General features: G+C 41.7%; 2 protein-coding genes across 2 annotated transcripts in view; one reads left to right on the forward strand and one right to left on the reverse strand.

Moving 5' to 3' along the window:
* MSH3 (mutS homolog 3) overlaps positions 1 to 228 on the reverse strand; it is a 169,237-nt gene extending 169,009 nt beyond the window's left edge. Inside the window, exon 1 of the mRNA XM_056112463.1 lies at positions 12 to 228. Within this exon, the coding sequence (XP_055968438.1) occupies positions 12 to 218 (207 nt within the window). The 5' untranslated portion in view covers positions 219 to 228. The remainder of the gene's footprint in view (positions 1 to 11) is intronic.
* Positions 93 to 25,013, forward strand: DHFR (dihydrofolate reductase). Its single transcript, XM_056112462.1, has 6 exons — positions 93 to 592; positions 992 to 1,041; positions 8,317 to 8,422; positions 17,085 to 17,211; positions 18,138 to 18,253; positions 24,863 to 25,013. Exons 1-6 carry the CDS (start codon positions 411 to 413, stop codon positions 24,939 to 24,941), a joined length of 660 nt encoding a protein of 219 aa, XP_055968437.1. The 5' UTR covers positions 93 to 410; the 3' UTR covers positions 24,942 to 25,013.
* The last annotated feature ends 754 nt before the right edge of the window (positions 25,014 to 25,767 follow it).

The raw sequence follows: 25,767 nt of genomic DNA on the forward strand, positions 1-25,767 counted from the left end.
ACCGAGCTCACCACGTGTGGCGGCCTCTGAGCCGCGAGAGCCGACGCTAGGGGCGCTGTGGAGTCAGAAGCCGGGTCAGCCTTCGCAGCTGCACCCGCTGGGGCAGTGGCAGAAGTCAGGATCCCCGCGGACTGGAAGAACCTGCTCAAAACCGCTTGCCGTGCAGGAGCCGGGCGGCAGGGAGCGGCGCCGCCGGAGGCTGGCCTACGACGCGACATCGCGGGGGCCGGAATGACGGGATGACACAGGCCCGAGGCGGGAGCGCGAGCCGCGGCTGCAAGTTCCCCGCGTCCGCGGGCGCGAGCACGTCCTGACCCCGCGGAGCGCCGGGAGGGGGCGTGGCGGAGGCGTGTTGGGGGCGTGTCTAGGAGGTATAGGGGGCGTGTCGGGGCGGGTCCCCGCCTGAGCAAATGAGGCCCACGGGGCGGGGCGGCGTCAGTTTCGCGCTGAATTTGGACTGGAGTCTCTTTCTCCCCTGCAAGTTTGGAGCGTCCTCCACTTCGGAAATGGTTCGCCCGCTGAACTGTATTGTCGCCGTGTCGCAGAACATGGGCATCGGCAAGAACGGGGAGCTGCCCTGGCCCCCACTCAGGTACTTATCAGGCCGAAGGATGGGGATAGTGGGGGTGTCCGTCGGGAGGGTGGGGGGGGTCTCACGCCTTGCGCGCGCTGTCCTAGAGCCACATGGATTAACCTCTGGTAAAAGGAAACCCGCTTGCGACCGGAGCTGGCCGGAGCTGACCGGGGCTGGGCTATGTTTCCTGCAAATTCAGGAGCCTGGAGGATAAGTTACTGATTCCCGAGCGGTTCCTTCTGCCCTGGGGGTTCTCCCCCTCCCGGATCCAGCGGTCTGATTCGGAGCAAAGTCCCAGCCTTGGGCTCCCACCCCCAGTTCCCTCTGGCCTCCACTTTAGCACGCCCTTTGCCCTGCGCATTAGAGTCACGAGCCCAGGGAATGATGTTCTAAGTACCGCTGTTTTCTGTCTTGCAGAAATGAATTCACATATTTCCGGAAAATGACCACCACCTCTTCAGTAGAAGGTAATGAGGATTTTTTTTTTAAGTGAGTGAGAATCGCGAAGAATCTTCAATAAGGTTACCAATGTCACCAAAATACAGTTATCAAACATCACGGAATAGTTTTCCATTGTCATGTGGCCATTTTTTTTTTCTTACCGTTGATCTGCATGCAGTTTTAAAGTTCAGATACATTATTACTCCTTTTGTTTTCCTCCCCTAGAGGAAAAGTTTCTTTTTAAAATTTATGTGGGTGTGGGTGCAGTGGAGGTATTGGTAGATTTGGTGGAGGTGCCCGTGGAGACTCTGTCAGGAGACCAGGAAGGTCCGGAGTAACAGTGAAAGAGACAAGGGCTGGGGGGAGCAGTGGATGAAAACAGTTACATTGTAGTTGATTTGAAGGTTAGAAAGTTCTGGTGATGCAAAGAGGCATCAAGGACGAAGAATGGTGTGCGATTGTGGTAATGATGAAATTGAAGCTCTGTGGATATTCGAGATAATTGTAAGCACGGGAGAACTAGATAAATAATGCCACAGGAGAGAAGAACATAATCAATGAAAAATGCATATGGAGTGGAAGGTGACCCCGTTTAAAATCTGAAACCTATTTGGTCATCAGAAGGAATGCAAGATAAACTTCCATACATTTATAAATAAACCATAAGGTAGGAGGGAGTGGGTGCTGCAAAACTTTAACAGGACAAAGACACTATATCTAGCACTTTTTTTTGAAAGGTGGGGGGAGTATTGTGGGGGGCCCACACCCTGGCAGTGCTCAGGGCTTACTCCTGGGTCTATGCTCAGGAATTACTGCTGATAGACTGTGGGGATTGTATGGAGTGCCAAGAATCAAACTTCCGGTGGGCTGTGTGCATGGCAAGCACCCTATCAGCTGTACTATCATCCAGCCTCTGTATCTGGTACTTCTGTTACTGATAAAGACAAAATAGCAACAACTTGAAGCTAAGGAATTCTTAGGATAGGGCTAGAGAGTTACTGAAGCAGGTAAGGCTTTTGCCTTGTACACTGCTGACCAAGGGTCAGTCCCAAGCATCCAATATGGTCTTTGGAGCCACCAGAAGTGATCTCTGAGCACCACTTGGTGTGGCCCAAAAAACAAACAAACAAAAAATGCCCCAGCTTCAGTCTTTTTCTTTAATGTCGCCGTTTAAGAAAAGCCATCATCTTCACCAGAGTTATTAGGTCACTTCTCTACCATTTTCCTCAAAATTTATCAACAGAATGAATTTATGATTTGAATTTTTCACTTGTTGACTATTGTTTTTAATAGTTGATACCAGTAGTTAAGGAATTAACACCTAAATGCCCTGTCTTTGAAATTGCAGTATATATGACATATAAGGTATCTTATGTTTGATTGTTTTACTTAGTCTTGAAGGAAATTTTTTTTCTAGCATTTCAATTTGGCTATATATATACTTTTTTTTCTTTAATAAAGTCCAACTAAAGATCTTAGGAGTTTTGGTTTGAAGGCCACATCTACTATGCTTAGACTACCTTTAAGGATCACTCCTAGGGGTGCACAAGGGAACCTTACAAAGTGCCAAGAATTGCACACAGATCAGCTGTGAGCAAGGCAAGAATCTCACCCACTGTGCTCTATCTCCAGCCCCCAAAACACAAGACTTATTACGAAAACAGATTCATGTACTCCTTTGGGTAGTAAGAAAAAAAAATCAAGAATTACAGAACTATGTATATTTCTTTACTCCAGATATCTGACTCCTAAGACTTTTATTCCACATAAATTAAAACAAAAGTAAAAGCTATTTTTTTAACTTTTTTTTTCTTTTGGGTCATACCCAGCTATGCTCAGGTGTTACTCCTGGCTCTGCACTTAGGAATTACTCCTGGCGGTACTCAGGGGAACATATGGGATGCTGGGATTCAAACCCGGGTCAGCTGCGTGCAAGGCAAACGCCCTATCCATTGTGCTATCACTTCAGCCCCAAAAAGCTATTTTTTTTATGGATACATTATATTTGAAAAACATTGTGACTCTAAGCACAATTAGAAGTGTTACTATACTATTTCTCTATGTCTTTATTACCCCAGCAACCCAAATAGTAGAAATTGTTCTTTATTTTATAGACGTGGAAAGTGAACAAAGGAAAATAAGTATGACTTATCCGGAAGTTTTATTCTTAATTAATATATGTGATTATAATTCAATAAAACTACATTACAGGGCAGCTGGGGAGATAGTTCAGTGGAGTGGAACAAACACTCTACATCTAGAAGTCTGGGATTCAATTCCCAGAAACACTTATGGTCTCCATAAGTAGTTCCTTATGGAGGCAAGACATAAGTAGTTTCTAAGCATCGTCGGTTATTAGCCAAACACAAACCCAAAAAGCAGCTATGCCAGAGAGATCATGCAGAGGTTAAGGTGCTTGTTTTGAAATGGCCACTCTTGGTCAGTCTCCATACCACATGGTCCCCCAGGATGGAAGCTAGGTCGTCCATGTGCAAGGCAATTCTGTCCATTCTTTTTTTTTTTTTTCCACTGAAACACCATGAGGTAAGGTTGTAGACTTACAGATTTTTGTGCTTGGGTTTCATTTACACAATGATCAAGTACCCATCCCTCCACTGGTGCCCATTCTCCACCACCAGTGATCCCAGCATCCCTCCCACACCCCATTCCCCCTATCTCAGCCTGCCTCCGTGGCAAGGCATTCTCTTTTGTTGTCTCTCTCCTTTTGGGTGCTGTGGTTTGGAAAGGAGGCATTGAGTGGCAATCATCTCTTTCCATTCTATAGACTGTCTTTGTATTTTGGTCACTGTTTTTTGTTTTTTTGGTTTTGGTTTGGTTTTGGTTTTTTTTTTTTTTTTGCTTTTTGAGTCACACCTGGCGATGCATAGGAGTTACTCCCGGTTTTGCACTCAAGAATTACTCCTGTCAGTGCTCAGGGGACCATATGGGATGCTGGGAACCGAACCTGCGTTGGCTGCATGCAAGGCAAACGCCCTACCCGCTGTGGTATCGCCTCAGCCCTGTTCACTGTCTCTTTTGAGGTGCAGAATCTTCTTAGTTTAAGATAGTCCCATTTGTCTATCTCTGTTTTCACTTGCTTGGCCAGTGGTGTGACATCTTTGAAGATACCATTAGCTTCAGTGTCGTGGAGGGTTTTGCCAACCTTGTCTTCAATGTACCTTATGAATTCCGGTCTGATATTGAGGTCTTTAATCCATTTTGATCTTACTTTTGTACATGATGTTAGGCTCTGAGCCTATTTTTTTGCATGTAGCTTTCCCGTTTTGCCAGCACAGTTTGTTAAAGAGGCTTTCCTTGCTCCACTTCACATCTCTTGCTCCCTTATCAAAGATTAGATAATCATATGTTTTGAGGGAAATGTCAGTATATTCAACCCTGTTCCATTGGTCTGCAGCTCTGCCTTTGTTCCAGTACCATGCTGTTTTAATTAATACTGCTTTGTAGTAGAGTTTGAAGTTTGGGAGGTTGATTTCTCCCATTTTCTTTTTCCCAAGAATTGCTTTAGCTATTCTTGGGGGCTTATTCCATACGAATTTCAGGAGTGTTTGCTCCATTTCTTTGAAGACTGTCATGGGTATCGTTATGGGAATCGTATTGAATTTGTACAATGCTTCGGGAAGTATTGCTATTTTGACAATGTTAATTCTCCCGATCCATGAGCAGGGGATATCTTTCCATTTCCTCGTGTCCTCTTTTATTTCCTGACATAGTGTTTTGTGGTTTCCTTTGTACAGGTCTTTTACTTCCTTAGTTAAGCTGATTCCTAGCTACTTGATTTTCTGGGGCACAATTGTGAACGGAATTAGGTTTTTTTTATGCCACTTTCTTCTCTCTCACTGTTTGCATATAGGAAAGCCATGGACTTTTGGGAATTGATTTTATAGCCTGCAATTTTACTATACAAGTCTATTGTTTCTAGAAGTTTCTTGCTAGAGGTTTTATGGTTCTCTAAGTATAGTATCATTCATCTGCGAATAGTGAGAGTTTTTTTTTTCTTTCTTTCCTACCTGAATGTCCTTAATATCTTTTTCTTGCCTAACCACTTTTTCAAGAGTACTATATTGAACAGCAGTGGAGAGAGTGGGCATCCTCGTCTCGTCCCTGATTTTAGAGGGAAGTCTCCCAGTTTTTCCCCATTGAGGATGATGCTTGCTGTAGGCTTGTGGTAGATGGCTTTAACTATATTGAGGAAAGTACCCTCTATACCCATTTTGGTGAGGGTTTTCATCATAAACAGGTGCTGTATCTTGTCAAATGCCATCTCTGCATCTATTGATATAATCATATGGTTTTTATCTTTTGTTGATATGATGGATTATGTTGATTGATTTCTGAATATTAAACCATCCTTGCATCCCCGGGATGAATCCCACTTGGTCATAGTGTATGGTCTTTTTGATGAGTTGTTGAATTCTATTTGCTAGTATTTTGTTGAGAATCTTCACATCCCTGTTCATCAGGGATATTGGCCTGTAGTTTTCTTTTCTTGTGGTGTCTTTGTTTCCTTTTGGTATTAAAGAGATATGGGCTTCATAGAAACTGGGAGAGTTTCTGTTTCTTCAATTTCCTATAAAAGCTTGAGAAGGACTGGCAATAGGTCCTCTTTAAATGGAAAAATTCGCTAGTGAATCTATCTGGACCTTGGCTTTTGTTTTTGGGAAGACTTTTGATTACAATTTCAATTTCCTTGATGTTAATAGGTCTATTCAGGTACTCTAGATCTTCTTGATTCAGCCTTGGGAGATTATAGGATTCCAGGAATTTATCCATTTCTTCTAGGTTCTCTTGTTTCCTGGCATACAGGCTTTCAGAGTTGTTTTATGATCTCTTTTCTTCTGCCTTGGCTGACTTTGTTGGTCCTTTTCTAAATTCTTGAGCTGTGAAATCAAGTTGTTTATGTGGGCCTTTCTTCCTTCCTGAGAAATGCTTGCAGACCTATAAATTTTCCCTGTAATACGGCTTTAACTGCATCCCATAGGTTCTGGTAGTTCGTGTCTTCATTCTCATTTATTTCCAGGTATCTTTTGATTTTGTCCTTGACTTCCTTTCATACCCACTCATTGTTCAACATTGAGTTGTTTAATTTCAAGGTGTTTGATTTGGTTCTCCATGTCTGTGTGTGATTCACTTGTATTTCAGTGCATCGTGGTCTGAAAAGATTGTTGATACTATTTCTATTTTCTGATTCTATTGAGGTATGTTTTGTGTCCGAGCACATGGTCTATTTTGGAAAATGTTCCGTGTGCACTGGAAAAGAATGTGTATTCTTTCTTTTTGGGGTGTAAAGCCCTGTATAGATCTATAAGCCCTCTCCTGTTTCTTCTTTCAAAGCCAATGTTTCTTTCTGAGTTTTGTTCTTGTTGATCTATCCAGAAGTGATAAGGCAATGTTGAAGTCTCCGGCTACTATTTTGTTGCTAGCAATGTCCTCCTTAAAATCTGTTAGCAGTTTTTTTAAATATTTAGCTGTTCCCTCATTGGGTGCGTATACAGTTAAGAGTGTGATTTTTTTTTTCCTGTTGTACATATCTCTTGATGAACAGAAAATTGCCTTCGGTTCTCTTCTAATCTTTTTCAACCTGAAATTGATGTCGGATACTAGTATGGCCACACCAGCTTTTTTGAGGGAGCTGTTTGCTTGCAGGATTGTTTTCTGTCCTTTAACTTTGAGTCTGTGTTTGCTCTGACTGTTGAGATGAGTTTCTTGTAGGCAGCAGAATGTTGGTTTCTGTCTCTGAATCCATTTTGCCACCCTGTGTCTCTTAATTGGTGAATTTAGACCATTGACGTTGAGAGAGATTATTGTTATGGGGTTTTGTGTCATCTTTCTGTAACGGTCTATTGTGCTTGTAGAGTTTGTCCTGTTATAATAGCCCCTTTAGCCCTTCTTTTAGGTTTGGTTTTGAGTCTGTGAAGTTCCTGAGCTGCTATTTATCCACAAAGTAGTGTACCATTCCTTCAAGTTTTAGTGAGAGTTTAGCCAGATAGAGTATTCTTGGTGAAGTGTTCATTTCAGTGAGTTTTTTTCACTATATCCCACCATTTCCTCGGGCTTGGAGGGTTTCCTCTGATAGGTCTGCTGTGAATCTAAGGGGTTCTCCTTTGTATGTGATTTCCTTCTTTGACCTTGCTGCTTGTAGTATTGTGTCTCTATCTGCGGCATCCATCATTCTAACTATAATATGTCTTGGAGTGTTTTTGTTAGGGTCTCTTTTAGCTGCCCCCGCCTCGGGCTCCTTGAATCTGAATGCCTGGATTGTGGAGCTCTGGGAATTTTTCAGCAATGATTTGTTTGACTGTGGCTTTTTCATTGGGATTGTTTCTCTGAGCTTCCGGTACTCCAATGATTCTAATGTTGTTCCTCTTGGAATCATGTCCTAGGACTCTGATTCGCTCGAGCTATTTTGAGGCCTCTTGCCATTGTTTGTTGTTGCCTGTTGGCTTCCTGCAGCTGATCTTCCAGCTCACTGATTCTGTCTTCAGCTGTGGCCATTCTGCTGTTGAGGGCACAGACTGAGTTTTTTTTATTTCATCTACCAGAATCTTATTCGTGACAGTTCTGTGCGTAGCTTTCCAATTTTTGCTCTCATTTCTTCCCGTATTTTCTTAATTGTTTCTTTCATGTCCTCCTTTAATTTACTAGATATCTATCTCACTGTTTCATTAAGTTCACCGAACATCTTCATTACTTCATATCTGAATTATTTCTCAGAGTGTTCCCTTAGGTGAGTAGCACCTACTGAGACTTCTGGACTCTCCCCCTCGTGGTGGAGATTCGCGTTGTTTCTTCATGTTGGTGTGAAGGTATGGAGACTGAGATGTAACTCAAGATTGCTGGATATGAGTAGATTACCTGCTTGATTAGCTGCATGAGCGGCTGCCACCCCAGAGTTAGGCCACGCCCACTTCAGAAGAGGCCACGGCCCCTGTGGGTACTGGTGGGGGGGTGGGGGTTGACAACCTGGAGGGGGAAGAAAACCGGCACAGCGTTGGGGGCAAGGGGGCAAGCAGGAAGAGGCTCGGGAATGGTGAGCCTCCCAGGGTCCTAGAGGCCTGGGGCGTGTAGACAGAGAAAGCCAAGTCCCAGGTTCAAATACTCGTGTTCTATCCATTCTGTCCACTATACTATCTATCACTCCAATCCTGGGAAAGCCTTTTTAAATTTTAATTTTATAGAGGAGATCCACTAGGTGTCACTGTGACAATTTGATGTACAAAAGAAAATATATATGGATAGTCCCAAAGTATATTTAAGCTGTTTTGGTGATTTTTTTTTAATAGGTAAACAGAATCTGGTGATAATGGGTAGGAAGACATGGTTCTCTATTCCTGAGAAGAATCGACCTTTAAAGGACAGAATCAATTTAGTTCTCAGTAGAGAGCTAAAGTAAGTATTGGATATTTCATTACAAAAAACTCATATATCATTTTTCATGGTGGAATCAAAATGTGTGACTATCGGGACTGGAGAGATAGTAGGGCATTTGCTTTGTACATGATGAACGCAGGTATGGTCCCCTGAGCACAGAGCCAGGAGTAAACTCTGAGTACCACCAGGTGTGGCCCAAAAACAACAACACAGACTTCTTAATTAAAAAATATGAATATAGCTATTGATGACGTTCCTTGATGTAAAGGTGATAATAGATAATGAGTGAGCAGTTATTTATGCCACATGACAATAACTTACTCGGCTCAAGTGATTGATTTCATCCCACTACCAGTGGGTGTGGCCGTGGAGGCTCCAGAGCCTCTTGTACCAGCTTGGGAGACCCCACCTCTAAAAAATACTAAAAATTTAAAAGTTACGTTGAATCTCACTCAGATTATAGATTTCCAAGGTTTTTTTTTATGCCATTGCTTAATAGATTCTAATATGATATGCAGTGTGATAACTTTTTCATGATTTCACATAAAATCAAAGTGCATGTGTTTTGGGACTTGTCAGGTTTTTCTCTCCCTGGCTGCCACTCTAAATGCAAAGTGTTGGACCAAAGTATTGCTCAGTGTTAGAGCAAGTACGTTTTTTTTGCAAGTGTGGAGCATTGGGTGTAATTCCCTGCACCAAAAGAATTTTTTTCCCCAATGTATTGAAATAATCCTGGATGCCCTGCTAAGTATTTACCTACCCTCTAATCTAACATTGACGTAGGTATTTCTGAAAGCCTGGAAATAACCTAGGAATTTGCAGTCATTAATCATATTAAAACTGCTACAGGGGCTGGACTGATAATACAGCGTGTAGGGCATTTGCCTTGCAAGCAGCCAACCTGGGTTTGATCCCCAGCACCCCATATGATCCCCTAAGCACTGCCAGGAGTAATTCCTGAGTGCAAAGCCAGGAGTAACCCCTGTGTATCTCCAGGTGTGGCCCAAAAAGCTAAAAAGAAAAAAACTGCTATAAAGTCAGCCCCACTGCTTTGACTTCCCCTTGACCTCTCCATCTATTCTACATGTTGTGATGTATCATGATTTCTATTCTGTCTCTTCACTTGTTGTTGTTCACGTTTCTCATGACTCACTAAATTTCTGAAACTGAAGAAATGGGGATGGTAGAGATGACCTAAATTAGATCTGATGGGGGATTTTGGGATTAACATGATTTTCTCTGTCGAACCAGTACTGGTTTCATCTGAAAGAGAGCATGGTGGTACAACACATACAGTGCTGCCTGAGAACAATGGTTCTAAGAGTCTTTTCCTGGGTATATTAGGGCTCCACCAGAGAATCAATACTAGATAAAGCTAAGCTTTATCACAAAGAATTGGTATCCACAAGTATAGGAATTGGGCAGGCAAGTCCAAAGACCTAATGCATAGACCGACTGGGAGCGTGGAACTCTCGGGGGCTAAAGCAGCAGTCTGTCCACAAGTGAAACTTCCTCAGGGAACCCACAGATCTTTTCCTAACACCTTCAAACTGACTGAATCAGGCCACTCAGTTATCATATTATTGACTTTAAACACAGCTTCAAAATACATCTTCATGGCAACACCCAGATTAATGTCTGAATAATTGAGAACTATAGCCTAGCCAAGTAAACAAAGCATCCAATTCATTTCCTGATGACAGACTAAAGAGATTCAGGCTTACTTAGATTTTTCTCCCAAATTTGTCCTACAGTGACATTTCAGAAGATCTGGTGTAACATCAGAATATTTACAGTGATTGCCTCTGGGAGATGAGGAGTATGTTGAAATACATGTTATATCTGCCTCAGACTGATCATTGTCTTTAGGTTGCTGGGATATTCTGATTATCTTTACTTGGTAAAATCCAAATTCAGACACTGTGTTACCATGCCCAGAAATTCTTTAATAACATATTCTTGAATACTACTCCAGTTTATTTATGGCTATCTTGAGCTAAAGCAAACATAAAGCAATCACAGTGGGGGGGATGCTCAGTTGAGCCAGCAAATCTCCTCAAATGATGAGTCTAATTTCTTCTTTATAACAACCCCTGTGGTGTGTATAATTGGCTTTGGCTGTTTCTTATGTATGTATATATAACGTTTATTGGCATACTTTCCTTTTTAAGGCACAGAGAACATTTTAAGTCTTTCTTATCAAGCATGCCAAGGAAAAAATAGATAGCAGTGAGCAAAAATATTCAGAGCTGATTTTTTTTGTTTGTTTCTGCATTACTACTTGTTGTTCAATGTCACACATACTTTGAGTGCCTGTTTTGTGCCTAGCACTGTGAGGTCCAGAATAAAAGGGAAGAGGCTACTCATTTTAATCATTATTGCTCGTGTAAACTTTCAGAGATACCCAGTTTTTCATCACCATGCCCCAATGTTAAAAATAAGCTGAATCCTTAAGGTAACTCCAAAGTTTGCTGGCAGATAATAATTATTTGAGTAGGTATTTCCTTTATAAGGTATCAGGGGCAAACTCCCTTCCATAAGCTTTCAAGACAATCAAATTGTTGCTTTGAACATGTTACACATTGGTCAGGAGATGAATGAAAGGGCTGGAGCACATATTTCTTTTTGTGAAAGGCTCAACTTTGGTTTCTATCACCACAGGGTCCCCTGAGCACCACCAGGGGCATTCCCCAAGCACCACAAGGTATGAAATGTTACTCAGTACATTTGGAAAACAGATTGGTGTTTTCTCAGAATGATATCATACGACTGACCAGTTCCACCCAAGAGAAATGAAAACATGATATGAAAAATCACATATGCAAACGTCCATAACAGTGTTGTTCATGGCACCATCATTAGTAATAATGAAAAGTAGAAACACCTAACTGTCCCAAAAGTGAAGAATGATTAAACAGAATGTGTTGTGTTTGCACACAGTGGAGTACTATTCCACTATAAAAAGGAATAGAGAGCTATTGCATGCTATATAGATGAACTTTGAAAACAATACACTGCTGAGAAAAAGAAACAGACACAAAAGGCCAGATAATTCCTTTCATAAGAAATGACCGACTTAGATAATTCTGTAAAAATAGTAGATTTTATTGGTTGCCTAGGGTATTTATGAGTGCGGAGTAAGAGATTGCTCTTAATGAATTGAAGGTTTGGGGATTGATGGAAATGTCTTAAAAGTAGTGAGTGAATATTGATTGCACAACTCATGAATATGCTAAAAAGTTCCTGAGTTCTGCACATTAAAAAGGATAAATTCTGTGGTACGTGGCTTATATTTCTGTAAACCATTTTTTTCAAGTCTCAGAGACCAAAAATTAAATAAAATTTAGTTTACTGCTGTAGCTTTGACAGCATCTTTAGAAAATCGCAAAATTGCTTGGGTGATAAAAGATGGTGTGAAACAATTTACACCATCTAACATTTCATGGCATAATGAATGTTTATGGTCTCACTATCGTATTCTCCACAGTGATTAAAACTTCCCTCCTCTGTGTACTTCGAGTGGCAAATCGTTAGCATGCAGTACTTGTAAAATTTCCCCCCTCTTGGAGTGCAGCTCTCCCTACCATTTGGTATAGCAGAGACCCGCTGGCTTGATCTCTGTCTAACATGTGCTCCAACATCTATTCACTTTGTAGCATTGGGCATGATCCTTAATTTGTCTATCTGCTAACTGAGATTGATTGCCAATTCTTTTTTTTTTTTTTTTTTTGGTAACTGCTTTTTTTTTTTTTTTTTTAATTTTTATTAGTGAAACACCATGAGGTACAGTTGTAGACTTACAAGTTTTTGTGCTTGGGTTTCAGTTACACAATGATTGAACACCCATCCCTCCACCAGTGCCCATTCTCCACCACCACTGATCCCAGTATCCCTCCCAACCCATCCCCGACCCCCTGCCTCTGTGGCAGGGCATTCCCTTTTGTTCTCTCTCTCCTTTTGGGTGTTGTGGTCTGCAAAAGAGGCATTGAGTGGCAATCATGTTCGGTCTATAGTCTACTCTCAGCACACATCTTCCATCCTGGGAGGATCCACCCAACACCCTTTATTTGGTGCTCCCTTCTCTATCTGAGCTGCCTTTTCCCCTAGCATGTGCAGATGGCCTCCAAACCTACTGGCCAGTAAACTTCCTGCTACTTAACCCGGCTATTCTTGGGTATTAGTCTCCTATTTTGTTACTTTATGTTCCCCAGATGAATGCAGTCTTTCTATGTCTGTCCTTCTCTGACTCATTTCACTTAGCATGATACTTTTCATGTAGTACCACTTGTATATACATTTCATGACTTCATCTTTTCTAACAGCTATATAGTACTCCATTGTGTAGATGTACCAAAGTTTCTTTAACCAGTCACCTGTCCTCGGGCACTCAAGTTTTTTCCAGATTCTGGCTATTGTAAACAGTGCTGCAATGAACAAACAAGTGCAGATGTCACTTCGACTATACTTTTTTTTGCCTCTCTGGGATATATTCCCAGGAGTGGTATTGCTGGGTCAAATGGGAGCTCAATTTCTAATTTTTTGAGAATCGTCCATACTGTTTTCCAAAAGGGCTGAACCAGTTAGTTAGCATTCCCACCAGCAATGCAGGGTCCCTTTCTCGCCACATCCGCGCCAACACTGGTTGCTTTTGTTCTTTTGGATGTGGGCCAGTCTCTGTGGTGTGAAATGATATCTCATTGTTGTTTTGATCTGCATTTCCCTGAAGACAAAGTTGGAAAAACCCTCCTTGACATTGAAGCTAATGGTATCTTCAAAGATGTCATACCACTGGCCAAGCAAGTGAAAACAGAGAGAGACAAATAGGACTATCTTAAACTAAGAAGCTTCTGCACCTCAAAAGAAACACTGACCAAAATACAAAGACAATCTACAGAATGGGAAAGGATATTCGCCAAATACACATCCGACAAGGGGTTGATATCAAGGATATACAAAGTACAGCTTGAGCTCCACAAGAAGAAAACATCCAACCCCATCAAAAAACGGGGCAATGAAATGAACAGAAACTTTCTCAAAGAAATCCGAATGGCTAAAGGACACATGAGAAAATGCTCTACATCATTAATCATCAGGGAGATGCAGATCAAAACAAAAATGAGATAACATTTCACACCACAGAGTCTGGCCCACATCCAAAAGAACAAAAGCAACCGGTGTTGGCGCGAATGTGGTGATTACCAATTATTAATGTGATTTTGAGACTTAACTAAAATTTTGTTGAATTTCTTTTTTGGTGGGGGAGGAGTGTTATACCTGAAAAGCTCAGGGGTTACTCCAGGCATTGCACTCAGGAATTACTCCTGGTGGTTCTCAGGGATGCTGGGCATCAAGCCCGGGTCAGTCGCTTGCAAGGCAAACACCTTACCTGCTGTACTATCACTCTAGCCCCAAAATTTTGTTTAATTTCTGATCCACAGAAATCCCCTCAGAGAACAGCTCCCATTCCCCCAATTTTTGCTACTTTAATAAGTTACCTTACCTTATAGCTTTTAAGACATATTAATAATATCCCAAGAACAAGCTTGTGAACTCATTTTCACCTTACCCTGTTACTTTACTCTTCCTTTCCTCGATCTTAAGAAAATATTCTTCTTTTTTTTTTTTTTTTAAAGGAAGCAGTCATTCATAATAGTGCAGGAGTTAGAGCTTGTGTGTAGCCAACTCCAGTTTGATCTCTGGCCTGGAATGTGGTCCCCTGATTAATACTGGGAGTGATCCCTGAACACTGCAGGGTGTGCTCCCACCTGCTTCCGCCAAAAAAAATAAAGGGGGGTGGGAGAGGAGAGGCAGTAAAGGCATAAAGACCTTAAATTGTGTTCTGCTTTGTTTTGGGCCTACACCCAGCAGTCCTCAGGGTCAGTGAGGAGTGGGAGTCACTCCTGGCAGTGCTCAGAGCATCGTATAATATCAGGGAACATTTTTTAAATTCTGATTAAAATAAGGAGCTTTTGCTGAGGGTTTTGGTTTTGCTTTGTTTTGTTTTTTATGTTTTCAGTCTCCTGGGCCATAATGCCATCTTTCATCTCTCCCTCTTCTGTGTTAGACACGATGGAGAAAGATTGTTGTATGGTGCCTGGGATCATCTGATGAGTCAGCTCACAGCCAGAGGTTACAGGCCTGAGGCCTAGATCAAAAGCAGGCTACACTGTCTTGCCATCTGAAGGGACTGTAATCCCACAGCCTCATGCCCATGAATACCAGTCAAAAATCTAAAACCAAACCCAGCCCTTTATCTCCATATCTAGCCACTGGTTTGGTTTTAGATTCTACAAATAAGTTAAAAGTAGCCTTCTTTGGGATTGGTTTGAAAGGAAAGGGAAGGAGAATCTCTTTGGAAGCCCATCCTGTGTGTGTTGTGGCTTTTCAACCAAACTCCATTGGTCAGTGGGCTGTTGAAACTCTGAGTTAGCAGCAAGATACCAAGAATGCCCCCACTCTTTGGAACACAGACCTGTGTGTTACTGCATGCCAGCTCTCCCTTATCAGGGAATATAATGTGAATATGGTGTGCAGAGGGAAAAGAATTGTATGGGGTGCTTACTATATACTACTTGTTTTGATTTTGTGCCGAAAGAGGCTAGTGAATTCAAATATCAGCTCAGATTTTTTTTTTTATTTTCTACCCATGTGATTCCAGTTTTTTCTGAGAAATTTATGACTAAACTGCTAAGTAGTAACATTTTGTAGAAGCATTTCCTCCGTGAAACTTAGTTATACTTGAAATCTGAACCAAATCCATAATCTGTTCTTTTCCTTTTCCATACACAATACAAAGGGGCCAAGCAGTCTTGGTTTACAATTCTGCACTTTATCAAAATGCATTAACACAATGCCCAGTAGTAGTGTCTCTTCCCCATGGTTCAGTTGGGCTATCTCCACCCTTTCAGGCCTTTCTCCCTTCCTCTTTGGACTACACTTGGCAACCTTTGGATTCTTATTGTCAGAGCTCAAAGATTGGTTTTTGTTTTGCTACTTTGCTTTTGTAAGTTCCTGCAGTTTGTTTATGTAACATATTAATGACATCATCTTTTTCCTTCTGACATTTGTATGGGTAAAGGGGCCACAGTCAGTACTCCTCAGGGAGCTCCGCCCAGTTTAGTGTCCAGTGATCACTTTCTGAGGTGCTCAGGGGCCCGTGTGTTGGAGTGATCAAACCCGGGCCACCTCTGTTCAAAGCACGTGCTCAGGCATTTGAGCTGGGTTTCTGGCCCTCCTTCAGGTTTAACTGTGGTTAGCATGACTCGTTTCAGTTCCACCTGAGTTTTCCATAGGCAAGATCTCGTTATTTTCTGTAGCTGAGTAGTATCCATTGCATACACCACAATTTCACCCACTCATCTGTCACTAGACACTTGGGTTGTTTCTGTACCTTCACTATTTTAAGTAGTACTGCAATGCAGTGAACATTGGTGTATAATACATGTGTTCAGCCCACTGAACTATCTCTCCAGTCTTTAGCAGTAAGTTCCACACTACATTCACTCAAGGTTAATTCTTTTTTCAACTTGTTTTTTTGGTCACATCCAGTGGTGCTCAGGACATACTCCAGGCTCAATGCTCAGTGGTCACTCCTGACAGTGTTCTAGAGACTATATGAAATGTCCAAGGTCAGCCATTTGCAGGGCAAGCGCCTTAAGCTCTGTACTATCTCTTCAGCCCCTTTTCCCAACATTTTATCATAGAAACCAAAAACATTCAAAGAGGACCAAGGATGTTAATTACTCAAGTGTTAGAGTACATACAAGTACAGGGTCCTGGTTGTCCCCAGCATTGCATAGCCTCTGGGCACTGCCTCATCCCCTAAACACTACCAGTTGTAGCCCTAGTAATCCCTGAGCCCTATGGAGAGTCACGCCAGAAAAACGTTTAAATGTGGAGGAAAAACCTCACAGTTCATACCTGTATACCCATCACATGGTTTTCACAACTAACACTTTACTGTTCTTATTTTTTTATCCATTCATCAGTTGGTCTTGTCCTTTCTCTACATTTCAATGTAAATTGCAGATACTAGTATTTTCTTCTAAATACTAAAACATATATATTATTAAATATTTCCTTATAATATTTTTGGAGAATAAATACTACATACAAAGAAATATGCAGATCTTAATTTTCAGCAAATATGTGTACTTACATTAATCCCGTTCAAAACAAGAGAACATTTACCAAAGTATTCCCTCCTGCTTCTTGGAGATTTATCACCCCATCCCTCCAAAGACAACTCCTAGGACTTTTTTCCTTTATAAACATCATGAGTAATCAAACACTTTTTTTTTTTTTTAGTTATATCAAGGCTGGAGCGATAGCACAGCAGTAGGGCATTTGCTGAGCCAGGTTCAATTCCTCCGCCCCTCTCAGAGAGCCAGCAAGCTACCGAGAGTATCTCGCCCACATGGCAAAGCCTGGCAAGCTACCCGTGACGTATTCGATATACCAAAACACAGTAACAAGTCTCACAATGGAGACATTACTAGTGCCCGAGCAAATCGCTGAGAAATGGGAGGGACAGTGCTACAGTGCTATATTATTACTCCTAAGCTGTAATAAAGACGGAAATGGTTTTTGTTGAAAGGATATGTGTTTGTGATATTTGTAACTCACTAGTATGAATGACGTTTGTAGAAATTACAGTGTAGTTCTATTTTTTTAACCTCAGAGAACCTCCAGCAGGAGCTCACTTTCTTGCCAAAAGTCTTGATGATGCCTTAAAACTTATTGAGCAACCAGAATTAACAAATAAAGTGGACATGGTTTGGATAGTGGGAGGCAGCTCTGTGTATCAGGTAGGTAAAGTTCTCTCTAAGTAGCAGAAAACTATCCCTTTCCTTCATCTCCCCTTGCCAACCGAACAATTTAAAAAACTAAGCATGAGAAAGGGAAGCATTTTATCCTCACAGTATGTTAGATGGGTTGCCTATTTTAATTACTTGGTTTTTGGTACATTTTCAAGTGAGTATGATATTGAACTATTCAAATAAATCCTGACAAATACAGAAATGACTTTCATTAGAACCTTAAGAAATTCATTTCTATCAACTGTACTATAGACTGTAGTTGGAAAAGTCACTAAAAATATAAGGTCAAATATAGTCATTAGCCACAAAGGGCAGAGTACTTTACCTGCTATCATTGTAATTATCTCCTGAAAAAATGGAAGCATTATTAAATTTTACATAAATGTACCTAGTATGCCCTTGGGATTTTCTGTAATCCAAATCTTATAAAATTATGCTTTCTTTCTTTCTAATTTCTCCTATGGAGGGTAAATAGATGACTTGGGGTTCTTAACCAGAGCAAAAAGACAAAAATGAAAAAAGAGTTTATGTATGCAAGCTAGAGGCCAGACTTTATATTTAGACTCCTTCTTAGAATTATTGTTACTGATTGGTGCCATTCTTAACCAAAGCCTGCTTTGCAAGGTCCCCATCTAAAGAACAGAGCATTTCAACAGTAATCTTTGGTTGTGTAATGAGTTCCTTGACATGTCTTTAATACTTAGGAAGAGCCCGGCAAGCTACCAAGAGTATTCGATATGCCAGACACAGTAACAACAAAGTCTCCAATGGAGATGGTACTGGGCCCGCTCGAGCTTGCTCGACGATCAACGGGAGGGCCTTTGATAATTGAAACAAACAAAAAATAACAGGATTTCTTTGTCTTTCAATACAACTCAATAAGGAAACTGATGCCTTTTTGTTTTATTTCAAAGGAAGTTATGAACAAGCCAGGCCACTTGAGACTGTTTGTGACAAGAATCATGCAGGAATTTGAATGTGACACATTTTTTCCAGAAATTGATTTGGAGAAATACAAACTTCTTACTGAGTAAGTATAGTTTATCAGTTGGCATGAAGCATTTTGAGATTTTCTGCTTAAAGCATTGTAGAAAAAAAGGCCAACCTGGGTTTGATCTCCAGCACCCCATATGGTCCCCCATCCCCACTCCGGATTCCTGAGCACAGGATCAGGAGTAAGCCCTAAGTAACACCAGGTGTGGCCAAGAAAACCAAAAAAGAAAAATAAAATTAAAACAGGATAAAAATCGAAAAGTAAAAGAAATAATTATGGCATAAATTCAGTGTAGTGTGTTTTATAAACAGATGCAGTGGGAATTTTTGGAAATCTGCATTGAGCAGACATGGGGATGCACAGGTTTTAATGGTTTCACTAAAATTTAGAGCTCAGTCATCACGTCAGTCTGCAGTCTGTATCAGATGCTGCTGTGGATACTAAGGAAACTGTTTACGAAGACAGATGCTGTCTCTGCTGGCCTCTGCTATCTTCTACTGTAGCACGGTCCTCCCGCTGTTCATCGATTTGCTCAAGCGGGTCCAGTAACGTCTCCGTTGTGAGACTCGTTGTTACTGTGTTTGGCTTGTTGAATACTTCACGGGGAGCTTGCCAGGCTTTGCCGTGCGGGCGAGATACTCTCAATAGCTTACTGGGCTCTCCGAGAGGGGCAAGGAATTGAACCTGGCTCAGCTGGGCCAGCGTGCGCAAGGCAAACACCCTACCGCTGTGCTATTGCTCCAGCCCTATCTTCTACTTCTTTGTAATTTTTTATCTTATTTATCTTCTTTATTTCCAATATTTATTATTTATATTTATACATTATTTATCTTCTTCCCATAGTGGTAGAAATGGGAAGAAGATAAATAAACTTCACTACACCGTGTGATTTTTAACAGTGAGTCTGTCAGGATTTGAAAACCTGTTATATTTTCATTTAAAAGCTCTTTTCAAGAAAGAGTATAGCTTTAAGAGCTGGAGCACGTGCCTTGCCTGCTCAGGGCCCCAAGTTCAACCCTCAGCATTGCATACCCACAGTTCAGCCCCCACCCACAGCCCTACCTGTGGCCCAGGTGGGCCCCTAGTACTGAACTGGCCAAATAGCACCAACAATGCTGTTTGGAAGCTTCATCAACAAAAGAACAGGACTTTTCAGCTGTTCATTCTGGAGCAAAAGTATAAAATCAATTACATTAGCACTTTTAGATTAACTTTTAACACATTCTTTAAAATATTCTCAGTTTTAATCTAGACATTATTGCAAGAGTGTGACTTTGTTTTTGCAAATAACCTCCTCAGAAAACATACAGAGCCTATTTTGAATAAGTGGACAGCCAAGCTTTGAAACAACAATCTATTACTCTATGATAATAGTCTTGAATCAAATTAATTACGTGCCTTTTTGGTCTCTTAAAACTTGCTTCTAGGGGCCAGAGTCATAATACAGTGGGTAGCCATTTGCCTTGAACATGGCTGACCCAGGTTCAGTCTCTGGTACCCCAAATGATCCCCTGAGCACAGCCAGATGTGGCCCAAAAACTCTAGTTAATGCTTATCACACTATATTAGTGTGTGTGTATGTGTATATGTATATACATACAAGCTCCCCGTGACGTATTCGTTATGCCAGACACAGTAACAACAAAGTCTCCAATGGAGACGTTACTGGGCCCGCTCGAGCAAATCGATGATCAATGGGAGGGCCTTTACTATTTACTATATATATATATATATATATATATATATATATATATATAGCATGATTGGGGGATGGATATGTGGGCTACACCTGGCAGAATTTAGGGCCTTTTCCTGGCTTGTTCAAGAGTGACTCCTGGCAGTTCTTGAGAGACCATATATGGTGGTATTGAACCAGCAATCACTGCATCCAAGGTGTGCTTCTTCCTCCTTTTGTTAGGGCGGGTCTAACAAACGACAGTCATTCAGAGGCAGAGAGAGAGAGACTGCACATAGAAGCAGTATAGGGGCTGGAGAGATAGCACAGCGGGTAGGGCATTTGCCTTGTACGCGGCTGACCCGGGTTCGATTCCCAGCATCCCATATGGTCCCCTGAGCACCGCCAGGGGCAGCTCCTGAGTGCAAAGCCAGGAGTAACCCCTGTGCATCGCCGGGTGTGACCCCAAAAAAATTAAAAAAATGAAGCAGTTTTTTCTCATTCACCCAAGGCACAGCACTGCAGGTTCACAAGTCCAAGAATCTTGGAACCCCAAGCATTGGCAAGGTTCTTTTTTTAGGCTATACAGCAGGATACAGTTTATCACATCAAAGAGGGACACATCTTGTCCTTACACCTGCCAGCTATATTTCAGTCTTATCCCAGGCCCAATAGCTGCAGAGGTACATCCTCACATTCCAAGTCTTATCTCTCTATCTCTTCTTTTTTTTTAATCACCGTGATATACAGTTATGAAGTTTTCGTGATTGAGTTTCAGTCATACAATGATCAAACACCCAACCACCCATCCCTCCACCAGTGTACGTTTTCCACCACCAATGTCCCCAGTGTCCCTCCCACCACCCCCACCCCATCCCATCCCCTGTCTCCTGCTAGCACTTTCCTTTTACTCTCTACTTTGGAGCATTATGGTTTGCAATACAGATACTGAATGGGAAAAAATTATTTAGCCAATACCCATCAGATGGGTGGGGCAATAGCAGAGCGGGTAGCTAGCGCGTTTGCCTTGCACGCGGCCGACCCGGGTTTGATTCCTCCGTCCCTTTCAGAGAGCCTGGCAAGCACTGAGAGTATCCCGTCCACGTGGCAGAGCCTGGCAAGCTCCACGTGGCATATTCGGTATGCAAGCACAGTAACAACAAGTCTCACAATGGAGATGTTACTGGTGCCCACTCGAGCAAATTGATGAACAACAGGAGGACTACCCATCAGACAAGGGGTTAATATTCAGGATATAAAAGATATTGGTAGAACTATACAAGAAAAAACTCTCCAACCCCATCAAAAAATGGGGAGAAGAAAAGTCTTCTCTCTCTTACAAGGAGCAGAGAAACTCCTATACTTTCTTGTTTGCACCAGACTGCTCATCTTAGCATTACCTTCAAGGAAACATTTGTTCTAATGAGACAGTGACCTTGGGTGCTGTCTTGAGCCTAAGGGGAGGCTGGAGGATCCATTTAATCTTAAAGTGGCTGTGATTTTGTCTCAATTCAAAGTGGCTTCACCACTTCACACAAGACAGGCAAGCGTCCTGCCCTATACAATCACTGCAGCCCCTAATACTGCAATGATTTTTTATGATAAAGCTCGTATTTCTGAGATAAATGTACTTGGTATTCATATGTAGTCTCCTGTTTGCTAATACTTAGTTGACAATTTCTTCATCTTTATTCATAAAGGATATTGCATGCCATTTTCTTTCCTTTTCTTATTTTAATGTCTTCACGTGGTTTGGGTATAAGGATAATACCAGCCTCACAGATGACTTGGCAAATAAATGCTCTCTTACATATATTTTTTGGAAGAGTTTGTAGAGGATTGGTATTATTTCTTAAATGTCTTAGAAAATATTAATGGTGAATAGATGGGAAAAGGAATTTTTTGTACAGGCTGAGTGAAGAATATTGCTCTGACATGGACATTCTGAAATGAAAAACACTTCTTTCCCCCGCGGCCTTTGATGACTGTAACTTTGGACACTGCGGCGACACAGCAGACTTTAACCTGGGTGGGTGGACCCCACCAGAGCTGTCTGGAGTAGTTGTCTTTGATAAGTAGGCAAGAAAGGAAACCTGCTGCTTCTCTCCTGCTTCTCTCTTTCTCTCCACCCTCCCCTGCCTTCTACCTTCTACCTCTGTTCATGGAGGAACTTGGACTTGCTCCACACTGTCCCGTAAGGCACCCAGAGCATTCCTTACTCTGGCATCTTTCCATGCAGTTCCCTCTTGGTTCAGATTGTTACGGTCCCTCTCCGTGCCCCTCAGTCATCACATCGGTTTCCACCGAAACACAGTACCCTCTCATTCATGCACGTTTCCTGCTCATGGAAAACACCGGGTAGGTGAAAGAAAGATGAACAGTGGACTGTCGTGAAGAGAGGAAAGGTAGATGAAGTCACAGGTGGCAGAAGCTTCAAAGCCAAAATCAATACGGACGTGGTCAGATGGTTTCGCTCTGCTCCTGCCTCTTCTCACCCAGAGCTGGTCTCTCTCCTGTGCTCCTTGGCGCAGCACCACTCGGGTCTGGCTGCATCCGTCGTCCCTGAGGAAATCTCGCTCTCAGACTGTTTCACATTGGACAGCAGTAGATTTCTGCTTAATGAGCCCCAGACAGGCTTCTTCTCATCAACCTTCCATGTGACCATGGTGTCAGAGGACAAACCCCACAAGAGGTTGTGGAGGGAGTTGGTTCAGGGCTAGGCCTGATACCCTTCATCAGTGGGCAGCTTCAGGTGGGTCCGCAGGGATTAGGTGCCTCCTGAGTGTTTGGCAGGAGTCTGGACAGTAACTATTCTTGTTACCTAGGTGTCTTTCCCCTCATGGAGCCCCTGCTGCTTATACAGTCTTCATTTTAGCTTAATTGTGATTTGTTTCCTACGGATAACTATTTTAAGAACTTTGTTTACCTTTTCCTTAAATACATTGCTGCTGCTTCTGAATTATAAATTATTCACGTAAAAACACCTTTTTTGCCTTTCCTTACACATTATGTGACTATTACTTCATGTTTCTAATTATATTTTCTAATCAAGATGATTCGGAGAGCCCGGCAAGCTACCGAGAGTATTCGATATGCCAAACACAGTAACAACAAAGTCTCCAATGGAGACGTTACTGGGCCCACTCGAGCAAATCGACGATCAACGGGAGGGCCTTTACCTTTTACCTTTTAATCAAGATGATATCATCTATAATTGGCCAGCAAAGGGTTAACACCTAATTTTCTTTTTAAAATAAGGCCCACGCACAGTGATGGTGAACCCAGCTCTGTGAGTCTGCTGGCATCCTGCTTGGGCTAGGTGGAGCTTGGGGACCAGAACTAGCAGTACTTGGGGGGCACAGGCAGGGCCAAAATTGAACTTGAGGCCTTTGCACATGCCAGCTTGAGCTCCATCATTTGAGCTGTCTCCCTAGCCCATAACTATTATTTTGGAGAAGAGGGGTTGGAAAACCAAATGCATCTTAAGGGGTGCTCAGGAGATCAGGGCGGGGAGCCGCAGCAGCAATTCTCAGCCAGCCCGGTCCACAGTTCCAAAGAAGGACCCGAGAATGCCAGGCTGATCAAGCCCTTCCATGTGAGGGACAGCAGGGCCACAGCCGGTGGTCTCAAGGCCTCTCTGTCCCAGCCACAGTGTGGTACAGCGGGTCTCTACAATTTACAAATCTTGCATGACTGAAACTTTTTACCCTTGAGTAAGAATATTAGAATTTTTCTGTTTCATGTTTCCAAGAGTTTGACTCTTAGACACTCCCAGAAGTAGAATCCTGAGGTGCACAGCTACCCATGACTGACTTCACTTAGCGTGAGCTCCTCTCTCTTTGTCTCTGTTGCATATGGCAGAATGTTGTTCGCCTTAAGACAGAATAATATTCCATTTATAGTACACATCACATTTTGTTTCTCTCATCATCTGTTAGTTAGGTTGCTTCTACTTTTTGGCTAGTGTCAAGAGTGCTGCAGTAAACACAGCATGTATCTCTTCAGTTTTAAAAGCGGGTGGGAGGCCAAGAGATACTACAGGGAACAGGGAGTAAGACGCATAAATGACCCAGGTTCTATCCCCAGCACTGGATTTGGTCCCTTGAGCACTGCCCTAAGCACAGCCGGGTGTGGCCCAAATCTATTCTCTGCCTTTCCCCACCGCCCACCACCCATCCCCCTCAAAAAAAAATAAATAAATAAAATGAATACAAGTGTTTGTGGAGAAACTAGAACTCATGTACACTGTTGGTGGGAATGTAAATGTTTTTTGAAGATGCTCTGGAAAACAATGAAACAGCATGGTGATTCCTGAAAGGAAATTCTAAACAGAATTACCATATGATCCAGCTACCAGAGATCTTGATATTGATTGATATATATATATATATATATCAGAGGAGGGTCTGGTTTTGAAGCCAGAGGATAAATAGATTTACTTGAGAGTTGGGAATTAGAAAAGATCAAATGAACAATGATTCTAGGAAAGGAATTACAGTAAGCACATGTAGAGAAAATTGAAACAGTGTCTATAGGATAAATAGAAATCTAGAATTGTCCTGCATAGCACATAACTGCAGTTCTGCTCTGAAGAGCTGAAGTGTGTTTTAATTTTGCTCAACAGGTAATTCACTACCAAGTGTAAGACTTGCAAAAAGTTCTTAACAAGGGTATAGAGTGGAGAGATAAAAGGGAAACTGCTAATTGATTCTTGGGGGAGAACTAACAAAGGTCAGAAGGAAAGAGGAAATTTTACCAAATTTGTTATTTATCTTTTTGTGCTGTTGAAATGTTTTACCGTTTGTTTATAGTAGTTACTCAACAGTGATTTATGATTTGGAAGAAAAAAAGTGAAGGAAAAATTTACTTTTTCCATTTACTCTATTGCATTGTTTGTGGTTTTGACTGAGAGCCGTAGAAGTGATCTTTTTAATTGACATATTATTTAATTTTATGCTTTTCTTTTACAGCTACCCAGGGGTTGTTTCTGATGTCCAGGAGGAGAAAGGCATTAAGTACAAATTTGAAGTGTATGAAAAGAAAGATTAATACTAAGATGTTCTCTAAGTTGTGTCGAGTTACCATCCCTCTAAAAAGCATATGCATTGTAATATTTTAATATATTTTTAAGACCATTTGTTCACTTTAGATCTGTAAATAAATGTTTTCAGAGAGTGGTGTTTATTCTCCATTATTTTTTTTAAGGTAGTAAAAATGGCCCATTTAATTCCAGAGCTGAATAGCCTTATACAAAATCTGAGGGGCTTTGAGGTACAGAACTGCACATAGGTGTGATTGATTATTTACAGAAGTAGACTGTTTTGATGGAGACAATTCTCCGGGGGAATAACTCAAGGAGACACTTTCAGGGACTTCTATAATGCTTTTCTCTTTCCCTTGCTGCTAGTACATATTAGATAAATAAGTTTACTTCTTATTAATAGTTATTTGGATACACATAGTAAAAGATATAGATTCCAATTAGTTATCTGGGCTCCAAAGTCAAGCAAGGGTTTTACTGTAAATCCCAGACTGAGTCCTCAGGTTGGTTTTTCTGCCCCATGGGATCCTCTCTCTTAAGTTATCACGACTTGCATCAAGACTTCACTTTATACTTTCCATACTGCCCCATTCTGATGCCAGGGTTGCTTTGCTACTTACCCCAGGTTCATCCAAATTCCATGACGGGATCTCCATTGCTCTTAACCAGACAGTATCAGCTATTACCTATAGAACATTTCTTTCTCCCCCCCCCTTTTTTTTAAATTGAATCACAGTGAGATACCCAGTTACAAAGTTGTTCATGGTTGGGTTTCAGTAATAATGTGCCAACATTTGACTGAAATGTGTACATTTCCCATCAACAAAGTCCCCA

This window comes from Sorex fumeus, unplaced genomic scaffold (assembly GCF_029834395.1).
Source record: "Sorex fumeus unplaced genomic scaffold, SorFum_2.1 ptg000018l, whole genome shotgun sequence".
NCBI classification, from domain to species: Eukaryota; Metazoa; Chordata; class Mammalia; order Eulipotyphla; family Soricidae; genus Sorex; species Sorex fumeus.

Coding starts and splice junctions, on each gene's coding strand:
- DHFR (XM_056112462.1), top strand. CDS start 411: ATGAGGCCCACGGGGCGGGGCGGCGTCAGTTTCGCGCTGAATTTGGAC. Junction 8,423..17,084: donor GTTCTCAGTAGAGAGCTAAA/GTAAGTATTGGA, acceptor TTTTAACCTCAG/AGAACCTCCAGCAGGAGCTC. Junction 17,212..18,137: donor GAGGCAGCTCTGTGTATCAG/GTAGGTAAAGTT, acceptor TTTATTTCAAAG/GAAGTTATGAACAAGCCAGG.